This window comes from Nerophis lumbriciformis, linkage group LG03 (assembly GCF_033978685.3).
Source record: "Nerophis lumbriciformis linkage group LG03, RoL_Nlum_v2.1, whole genome shotgun sequence".
Taxonomy (NCBI): Eukaryota; Metazoa; Chordata; class Actinopteri; order Syngnathiformes; family Syngnathidae; genus Nerophis; species Nerophis lumbriciformis.
This window is the reverse complement of record NC_084550.2, coordinates 60,780,622-60,791,860: the sequence shown is the minus strand read 5'-3', so window position 1 is coordinate 60,791,860 and position 11,239 is coordinate 60,780,622. Positions and strand designations below refer to the sequence as shown.

Genomic DNA, 11,239 nt, shown 5'->3' with positions numbered 1-11,239 from the left:
TAATACACAAATAACAATTATATTACAGACATCATCATCTTTACAGCAGGCTTCAATCTCTGTTCAAGACACTTCATTCATAAAAAACTACATTTAGAAGTGTGTGTGCATTCAAGCTCTCAGTGAAATATCAGTGCTGCAGTTTGGATTAGCGTTGCCATGGTTACCATGATAGGAATGTGTTCATTACTGTGCTTGTAGTTCATCATACTGACTGTTGGGTGTCATATTTGGCCACACGATACTTTAAAAGTGCAGCAGCGGTGTCCAACCAGGAATGTAGGGGGGGGTCATTTTTTTTGTTTAGTTTTAGACACCTATGTGTCATTAGTATCAATATTTCAACTTCTACTTACTCGATTATGCCTTTTTGCTTTTTTTCTGTCAGGTTTTTCTGTGCTGTTCCGCATTTTCTTGTATTCTTACAATGTGCCGCAGGTCAATAAGAGCGAGCTGCGGGGGGCATATGGACCCCGGTCCCCACTTTGTAAGGCACTGCTGTTCAGTGTGTGTAGCTTGTTGCATCCTCGCTGTCAAATACAAACAAGATGTGTACAAATTGTGCGAGAGTTTGTCTTTGCTAGCCAAAAATAAAGGGGAGGAGTATATTTACAGCTAGAATTCACCAAGTCAAGTATTTCATATACATATATATATATATATATATATATATATATATATATATATATATATATATATATATATATATATAAGAAATACTTGACGTTCAGTGAATTCTAGCTATACATATATATATTCAAGTATTTATTTTATATATATATATATATATATATATATATATATATATATATATATATATATATATATATATATAAAATAAATACTTGAATTTCAGTGTTCATTTATTTACACATATACACACACACATAACACTCATCTACTCATTGTTGTCCATCCTTGTTCTATTCTCTGTCACTATTTTTCGAGCCATGCTGAACACCCTCTCTGATGATGCATTGCTGTGTGGCACGCACAAAAGTGCTTTCATCAAATGCACTAGATGGCAGTATTGTCCTGTTTAAGAGTGTCACAACATTGCTGTTTACGGCAGACGAACTGCTTTACGGTATACAAAAAAGTGACTGCTGTTGTTGTGTGTTGTTGCCACGCTGGGAGGACGTTAATGAAACTGCCTAACAATAAACCCACATAAGAAACCAAGAACTCGCCCTCCATCATTCTACAGTTATAACGTGATTGGGCAGGTATGCTTTTTTATATTGTGGAGGACCTGAGTCCGCCTGAATTTCAGGAGATTTTCGGGAGAAAATTTGTCCCGGGAGGTTTTCGGGAGAGGAGCTGAATTTCGGGAGTCTCCCGGAAAATCCGGGAGGGTTGGCAAGTATGACTAACTGCTGTTCAATCTCATTTCTGTATGAGTCAGCGTGATTCAAACGGTTTATTTTGTATATTTTGAGTTATGAAACCATTCTATAAAATCGTATTTACATTCGATCAATAAAGCACATCTGATGCACTGATGCGGAAAAAAAAACTGAACAGCAAAGGGAGCTTCAGATTAGATTTGTTTTATTTTGAATCTGACATAATTAACATTTTGGGGACCAAAACCTTTCATCTGCTGTCATTACAAGAAATGAGGTTGAAAAAAAACTAGAGTGCGGGATTGAGTCAACCATGATGGAAATAACAAATGTGACCTTTGAAACCAGCGCCGGCAAGAAAGAGATAAGAACATGATTGTTTTTATAATGCAACTTAGAAGATGCAGATGGAAACGTTCCATTATTGGCTCATCTGATTTCAGCGAATTATGGAGAGAAGGTAAATTGAGTTCATCGCAAATAAAACATTTCTGTGTCTGCGGTTACATCATTCAATATCATTTCTCACGTTCCCCTTGGAAAGCGAAGGCTGCGGAGTTCTCCGAGGGAACCGTGCTCAAATCACAACTGAACCATCTTCTTGTGGGGGTCAAAGACGTAGCGCTTGAAATTCAAGTGAATGCTAACCTGATGTGCCTCCGCTTTGGGCTCCTCTTCGTTGGCAGCGTCTCGGGCGCCTCCTTTCCCTTTTTTCTTGCCAGACGAGGACAGCAACTGCTTGGTTTCTGGGCGAAGACCCTCTGAAGAGAAGATCCGCAGACAAGTCAAGCTAATGATCATTTCACACCCTCTATCAAGGCAGACTATTCAATGCAAATACAAATGAGCTATCTCTCTAGTCCAGTGGTTCTTAACCTGGGTTCGATGGAACCCTAGGGGTTCGGTGAGTCGGCCTCAGGGGTTCGGCGGAGGTCGAGACACACCCGACTCATGGTGTGAATAAAAACTTCTCCCTATCGGCGTATTACGGATATGGCAACAGCAGAAGTCAGACTGATTTGCAGGTGTGTAATTTGTTGTGAGTGTATGCACTGTGTTGGTTTTGTTCTTTGAACAAGGTGATGTTCATGCACGCTTCATTTTGTGCACCAGTAAAAAAACATGGTAACACTTTAGTATGGGGAACATATTCACCATTAATTAGTTGCTTATTAACATGCAAATTAGTAACATATTGGCTCTTAACTAGTCATTATTAAGTACTTATTAATGCCTTAAACGGCATGGCCTTATTATAACCCTAACCCTCTAACCCTGGCCCTAACCCTAACCAAATAACTCTAAATTAAGTCTTTGTTACTTAGAATATGTTCCCCTAGTGTCCAAAAAACTCTAAATTAAGTCTTTGTTACTTAGAATAGGTTCCCCTAGTGTCCAAAAAACTCTAAATGAAGCCTTTGTTACTTAGAACATGTTCCCCTAGTGTCCAAAAAACTCTAAATGAAGTCTTTGTTACTTAGAATATGTTTCCCTAGTGTCCAAAAAACTGTAAATTAAGTCTTTGTTACTTAGAATATGTTCCCCTAGTGTCCAAAAAACTCTAAATTAAGTCTTTGTTACTTAGAATAGGTTCCCCTAGTGTCCAAAAAACTCTAAATGAAGCCTTTGTTACTTAGAACATGTTCCCCTAGTGTCCAAAAAACTCTAAATGAAGTCTTTGTTACTTAGAATATGTTTCCCTAGTGTCCAAATAACTCTAAATTAAGTCTTTGTTACTTAGAATATGTTCCAATAGTGTCCAAAAAACTCTAAATTAAGCCTTTTTTACTTAGAATATGTTCCCCTAGTGTCCAAAAAACTCTAAATTAAGTCTTTGTTACTTAGAATATGTTCCCCTAGTGTCCAAATAACTCTAAATTAAGTCTTTGTTACTTAGAATATGTTCCCTAGTGTCCAAATAACTCTAAATTAAGTCTTTGTTACTTAGAATATGTTCCCCTAGTGTCCAAAAAACTCAAAATTAAGTCTTTGTTACTTAGAATATGTTCCCCTAGTGTCCAAATAACTCTAAATTAAGTCTTTGTTACTTAGAATATGTTCCCCTAGTGTCCAAAAAACTCTAAATTAAGTCTTTGTTACTTAGAATATGTTCCCCTAGCGTCCAAAAAACTCTAAATTATGTCTTTGTTACTTAGAATATGTTCCCCTAGTGTCCAAAAAACTCTAAATTAAGCCTTTGTTACTTAGAATATGTTCCCCTAGTGTCCAAAAAACTCTAAATTAAGTCTTGGTTACTTAGAATATGTTCCCCATACTAAAGTGTTACCAAAAACATATAACTTTGTCTTGAATTTGAAAAAAACAACATTTTATTTTTCACTAAAGAAGGGTTGGGTGAATGCACATATGAAACTGGTGGGGTTCGGTACCTCCAACAAGGTTAAGAACCACTGCTCTAGACAAGAGTGTCCAGAGTGTTGATTTCCTTGCCAATCGTTTGCCTCATTTTTAGTATTGTGTCTCATAAAGCCAAAGATGCAGATAAAAAAACTAGTTTGTGAGTATCGCTCCATAAATCGAGTGCCCAAACACGTTACTACTTGGTTATTGAGTAGGACTGCAAAATAACTCCTACACCAGGAGGCCAAAAAAAGTTGCAAGTGCCAGCACTTAGTAAAGTAAATGTTCATTTACCTAAATAATTCATCATTGATACGTACTTCACAAACTGCTATTATTCTATATAAAATGTAGGGGTGTAACAATTTGTTTTAACAACGATTTGATAACATTCAGAATTTGTGATTGCCGATACGATTCAGGAAATATATATATATATATATATATATATATATATATATATATATATATATTAGGGCTGCAACAACTAATCGATTAAAATCGATTATAAAAATAGTTGGCAATTAATTTAGTCATCGATTCGTTGGATCTATGCTATGCGCATGCACAGAGGCAGTTTTTTTTTTTTTTTTTTTTTTAAACCTTTATTTATAAACTGCAACATGTACAAACAGCTGAGAAACAATAATCAAAATAAGTATGGTTTAAAATACAATACTGGAAAGGATAGAAATGTAGTTTGTCTCTTTTATCCGATTATTAATCGATTAATCGAAGTAATAATCGACAGATTAATCGATGATCAAATTAATCGTTAGTTGCAGCCCTATATATGTATATATGTCATCCGTTTTACTGTATTTTTCGGAGTATAAGTCGCACCGGCCCAAAATGCATAATAAAGAAGGAAAAAAACATATACAAGTCGCACTGTAGTATAAGTCGCATTTTTGGGGGGAAATGTATTTGATAAAAGCCAACACCAAGAGTAGACATTTGAAAGGCAATTTAAAATAAATAAAGAATAGTGAACAACAGACTGAATAAGTGTACGTTATATGAGGCATAAATAACCAACTGGTATGTTAACGTAACATATTATGGTAAGAGTCATTCAAATAACTATAACATATAGAACATACCAAACAATCTGTCACTCCTAATCGCTAAATCCCATGAAATCTTATACGTCTAGTCTCTTACGTGAATGAGATAAATAATATTATTTGATATTTTACGCTAATGTGTTAATAATTTCACACATAAGTCGCTACTGAGTATAAGTCGCACCCCCGGCCAAACTATGAAAAAAACTGTGACTTATAGTCCGAAAAAAACGGTATATATATATTTTTAGAGCAATACGAACCCAAACGATTCAGTGAGTTTAAATGGATTTCAGCAAAATAACTTTTTAGCAAAACAAATCAAGCAGTGTGAGTGTGAAATAAATAGTGTGTACTGGACACTGCAGAAGGTTCCTATTTTCCTGTTATTTCTTGTAAGGGAATTATGTACAAATTATGAATACAAAAAAGAAAGTAAACAGCAATTAATGGCCAATTCATTCACATCCTATTTGAATAAAGTTCAACCAACATTTAAGGTTGAATGAGAAAGAGGAAACACTTTCTCTCATATTCAATAAAAACAGGGTTTTACCTGTGAAAGAAAGTTCCCAGACTCGGCCATACAGTAACTGTTCCCCGCCCTGGCGTCTCCAATGACATATAGTTGTGTTGTGGCCTCAAGTTGTTGTGTTCAGGAAGTCGGTCCGTCGCCGTAACTTGCTCCGCTGTCACTTCCGTTGTGTTGGTCGCGCCCTTTGTGGCTTAAAGTTGTGTCGTTTACATTTGTTGTGGCTTTTGCGATCGTGCTGTAGCTGAAAGTTGTTGTGCTGTAATTAATAACATTGTCTCGTGGCGTTTGCGTTTGTTATGACCTTTCTTGACCATCGTATCCGTCATTTTTGTTTTGATGACGCCGCAGACGGGCAGACAGACTTAACGTTTAACCTCCCTATTGTTAAAAGACTTCAACTTCATATAAAGTCCTTTTTATAGTTCTTAAAATCCAATGTTTTCCTTTTTCTAGTATCAATAAAATCAATCGATACCGATCTTCCGGAAGGCAAACTTGGCGGGCACAGATCGACGCAGCTGAATCGAAGGAACGTAAATCGAATAATCATTACATCCCTAATAAAATGTGTTTTGTGTTAATATTTTCTGTGCGTGTGTGACTGATTTACAATATTTCTTTCGGAAAAACATTGATTTGGTTTTCATCTGACCTTTTAGAAATGCTTACTAGCAAAAACAGAGGTGTGTACTTTATATTATTAGATGTTTCTAATTTCCTTTGTAACCTATAACACAAAGAGAAGATGGATGTTTGGTCCAGGTAGCTTAGCATATAATAACCTACATTGGATTGCTTTTAGCATCTTTAATGCACAATAAGTATCAAAGTAGGGGGGTGTATATTGTAGCATCCCGGAAGAGTTACTGCTGCAAGGGGTTCTGGGTATTTGTTCTGTTGTGTTTATGTTGTGTTACGGTGCGGATGTTCTCCTGAAATGTGTTTGTCATTCTTGTTTGGTGTGGGTTCACAGTGTGGCGCATAATTGTAACAGGGTTAAAGTTGTTTATACGGCCATCCTCAGTATTCTTCCATCTGCTTCTTTCTGATCATGGAAATGTATAAGAAACAAAAAAACAATGAAAGTGTCAACTGTATATGACTTGTATATATGCATTTTCATGAAAGGAATAAAAAGAAATGAATGAGTGACCTGTATGGCTGTTGACCAAGTATGCTGGCATTCACTTGTGTGTGTGAAAAGCCGTAGATATTATGTGACTGGGCCGGCACGCAAAGGAAGTGCCTTTAAGGTTTATTGGCGCTCTGTACTTCTCCCTATGTCCGTGTACACAGCGGCCTTTTAAAAAGTCATACATTTTACTTTTTGAAACTGATACCGATAAATTTGAAACCGATACTGATAATTTCCAATATTACATTTTAAAGCATTTATCGTCGGATAATATCGGCAGTGCCAGAGCTTGGTCCGCATTGCCGGCAGTAAGTCGGACACGTTTCCAGTGAGGGTTGGACTCCGCCAAGGCTGCCCTTTGTCACCGATTCTGTTCATAACTTTTATGGACAGAATTTCTAGGCGCAGTCAAGGCGTTGAGGGGATCTGGTTTGGTGGCTGCAGGATTAGGTCTCTGCTTTTTGCAGATGATGTGGTCCTGATGGCTTCATCTGGCCAGGATCTTCAGCTCTCACTGGATCGGTTCGCAGCCGAGTGTGAAGCGACTGGGATGAGAATCAGCACCTCCAAGTCCGAGTCCATGGTTCTCGCCCGGAAAAGGGTGGAGTGCCATCTTCGGGTTGGGGAGGAGATCTTGCCCCAAGTGGAGGAGTTCAAGTACCTCGGAGTCTTGTTCACGAGTGAGGGAAGAGTGGATCGTGAGATCGACAGGCGGATCGGTGCGGCGTCTTCAGTAATGCGGACGCTGTATTGATCCGTTGTGGTGAAGAAGGAGCTGAGCCGGAAGGCAAAGCTCTCAATTTACCGGTCGATCAAAGTTCCCATCCTCACCTATGGTCATGAGCTTTGGGTTATGACCGAAAAGACAAGATCACGGGTACAAGTGGCCGAAATGAGTTTCCTCCGCCGGGTGGCGGGGCTCTCCCTTAGAGATAGGGTGAGAAGCTCTGCCATCCGGGGGGAGCTCAAAGTAAAACCGCTGCTCCTCCACATCGAGAGGAGCCAGATGAGGTGGTTCGGGCATCTGGTCAGGATGCCACCCGAACGCCTCCCTAGGGAGGTGTTTAGGGCACGTCCGACCGGTAGGAGGCCGCGGGGAAGACCCAGGACACGTTGGGAAGACTATGTCTCCCGGCTGGCCTGGGAACGCCTCGGGGTCCCACAGGAAGAGCTGTACGAAGTGGCTGGGGAGAGGGAAGTCTGGGCTTCCCTGCTTAGGCTGCTGCCCCCGCGACCCGACCTCGGATAAGCGGAAGAAGATGGATGGATGGATGGATGGATGGATGGAATATCGGCAGTCCGATATTATCGGACATCTCTAGTTTGGACACCTGTGCTCTAAGAAAGTTTCCAAACAACTCCTATTTGGTCAGTTTCACCACTAGATAAGATTCCCTTCCAAGCAAACCTCCATTCTTCCTACTTCATAGATGAACATGTGTGCAAAACCATCTCTGGGTTGATTCAGGTCCAACTCGTTTGCCGTCTAAACAAGACCGACATGGGAAATAATTCTGGCACAACTGTGTGCAGTGTTATTCTTCACTGCAACTTAGGTAGGAGAACTGAAGCTGCTCTCATTAAAACATGTTTGTATGTGTTATAATGTTCACAATAATAGACAATGAAAATGACTAAGCCTGACACGTAACCTTTCTTGAACCCTAGAGACGTCCTCATGCTATGTCACAGTGATGCCTGTGTGTGTTCCCCGCCATTGAAGGCGGCTGCTAATTTTGCTCTTGATTTTCGACATGGACGGCAAGCAATGTTCTAGTTTCAGGGCTTAACACGCGGTCTGTCTGGCCTCATGCATAATGGCGCCAGCATTCTTCTTGTTATCGTTACGCCAAGGTAAGGCTGGTTATGCTTGCAGCGCTAACAGATAGCCCTGTTAGTTGTGGCTACGCCGGCAGGACCGCACTTGAACATAGTTTGGGTATACTTTTTGTCAGTTGCACATAGGTTACCATAGGACGGGGGTCTTTAGCGCCGCCCTAGTGGCTTCCTGAAGCTTTTTCAAAATTGTATGAAAATAGAAAAAGATGTGGGGGAAAAATATATTTTTTGTTTTAATAATAATAATAATAATGGATTAGATTTATTTAGAGTTTTTCTATCGACTAGACCAGGGGTCGGCAACCCACGGCTCCGGAGCCGCATGCGGCTCTTTGATCACTCTGATACGGCTCAGCGGCTTACTTGCCGAACCCCCCGATATTTCCGCGAGACTTCCGGATTTCAGTGCTTCTCGCAGAAAACTCCCGGGATTAATATTTACTGATTTTCACCCTTACTGTTATAATAAGGGCGTGCCATGATGGTACAGCATTTGGCGCCCTCTACAATCTGTATTAACAGCGTGCCAGCCCAACCACTTGTTATACAGCATGCATTTTCTGCTTGCACACGTACGTGACAGCAAGGCATACTTGGTCAACAGCCACACAGGTTACACTGACGGTGACCATATAAAACAACTTTAACACTCTTACTAATAATGCGCCACACTTTGAACCAAAACCAAACAAGAATGACAAACACATTTCGGGAGAGCATCTGCACCTTAACACAACATAAACATTACAGAACAAATACCCAGAATCCCATGCAGCCCTGACTCTTGCGGGCTACATTATACACCCCTGCTACCACCAAACCCCGGCCCCACCCCAACCCTGCTCCCTCACACATCAACCCCCCCCCCCCTTCTGTGCGTAGGTTGAGGTGGGCGGGGTTTGGTAGCGGGGGTGTATAATGTATCCCGGAAGAGTTAGGGCTGCATGGGATTCTGGGTATTTGTCCTGTTGTGTTTATGTTGTATTACGGTGCGGATGTTCTCCCGAAATGTGTTTGTCATTATTGTTTGGTGTGGGTTCACAGTGTGGCGCATTATTAGTAAGAGTGTTAAAGTTTTTTTTATACCGCCACCGTCAATCTAACATGTGTGGTTGTTGACCAAGTATGCCTTGCTGCCGCTTACATGAGTGAGCAAGCAGAAGCCCCATACAACATGTGGCTGATCAGGCACGCTGGTTGTAGTGGGTGCTATATGCTCCACCATCACGCCACGCATGACGTTGACAAGCGCCATTCATATCAAACCCGCGTGCCGCACCAGCATTCAAATTCCATATTAAGGTGTGGTCTGAGACCCCTGGTTTATGCAAAGCAAAAAAAAAAACTTTTTATGCAGTGTTATTTCATTTTAAATTTCACATAATTTTTATGGCTCCCATTGTTTTCTATAATTTGTAAAACTGGTCAAAATGGCTCTTTGACTGGTAAAGGTTGCCGACCCCTGGACTAGATCGTAGGTTTCAAACTCATTTTGAATGGCCCGTGAAAGCCTGGAAATAATATGCATCAATAAACTAGTTAAAAAAAAAAAAGACATGTACTACATGTATTTATATATCTTTTAAACTTTATATATCTAATAATGCAACAGATAATTGTCATACATTCAAAACATTTTTGGGGTTAAAAACATACGTAAATATTTACTTCGCCTTATGATTCCAAAGCAAGTTATTAATCATATTGTACGCTGTAAACATAATGATAATGATAATGGGTTGTACTTGTATAGCGCTTTTCTACCTTCAAGGTACTCAAAGCGCTTTGACACTACTTCCACATTTACCCATTCACACACACATTCACACACTGATGGAGGGAGCTGCCATGCAAGGCACTAACCAGCACCCATCAGGAGCAAGGGTGAAGTGTCTTGCTCAGGACACAACGGACATGACGAGGTTGGTACTAGGTGGGGATTGAACCAGGGACCCTCGGGTTGCGCACGGCCACTCCTCCACGCCGTCCCTAAACATGACACTATATATATTTTTTGAAAAACAGCTCGGTCATCAAAATCCTGCCGTATGGAAAAACTGTGCTACCGTTTTTTCATTTACAGTAATACACTGTGAAAACAGCAACCATATTTATTATCACCCCAAAAAATAACAAAAACTGGCAGCTCAATCACCAGAATTTAACAGTAAATAGAGTGACTATTTTACTGTAAATTTTATGGTAAAATACTGCCATTTTTTACCGCAAAATCCACAGATTTTTTTTTCTTACAATGTAGGTAAAATATACATTTACTAATCAAATGCATAGGTAATCGTGTGACAATATCATTCGGCTAATCCTTATACATGTATGTTTCTTTTATTAATGTTACAAGTGCAATGTGGCCCTCAATGAAGACGAGTTTGACACCCCCTGCACTAGACACTCTAATATGGATTCTGTAGGATGATGACACAAACCTTCCTAATTGTTAGAAAGCCCACTGTTTAATATTTTTGTGTTTATGCTTCACTGATGAGAGTATTTGCCGAGCGCCGTTTTGTCCTACTCATTTCCGCGGCCCTTGAACTCACCGTAGTTGTGTGGCTTGTGATGCGGACAGTTTGTTTACATGCGCAACTTTCTCCGACGCTGCCACAGAAAGACGTGTTTTATGCCACTCCTCCTTCGTCTCACACGGTGGGCATTGAGTGAGGAACAAGATTTGTGCCTCACTACTGCTACTGATTAGCATTAGCAATTTTACATGGCAATTTATACATTTCCAAACGTGTTAATAAAAACTACAACTAAGATGCATGTTACAATCAAACATCTGGTGCGTAATACGTGCATGCTTACTTACAGTATACACACTTTGTAGGACTCATCAAAAGACAAGCCTGGCACATTAATTTTAATGGCAAAGACTACTTTGGGACAACACATTTAGGACAAACTAAAATGGATGCATACTTGCAAATGGTACTCA

General features: G+C 39.9%; 1 protein-coding gene across 5 annotated transcripts in view; it reads right to left on the bottom strand.

Annotated features, from left to right (window-relative positions):
* Window positions 1-1,534: 1,534 nt before the first annotated feature.
* eefsec (eukaryotic elongation factor, selenocysteine-tRNA-specific) overlaps window positions 1,535-11,239 on the bottom strand; it is a 42,769-nt gene continuing 33,064 nt past the window's right edge. For all 5 annotated transcript variants that reach the window (XM_061940621.2, XM_061940628.2, XM_061940614.2 and 2 more), the window contains exon 8: window positions 1,535-2,107. In XM_061940621.2, coding sequence (XP_061796605.2) covers window positions 1,929-2,107 — 179 coding nt within the window. In that variant the 3' untranslated portion in view covers window positions 1,535-1,928. The remainder of the gene's footprint in view (window positions 2,108-11,239) is intronic.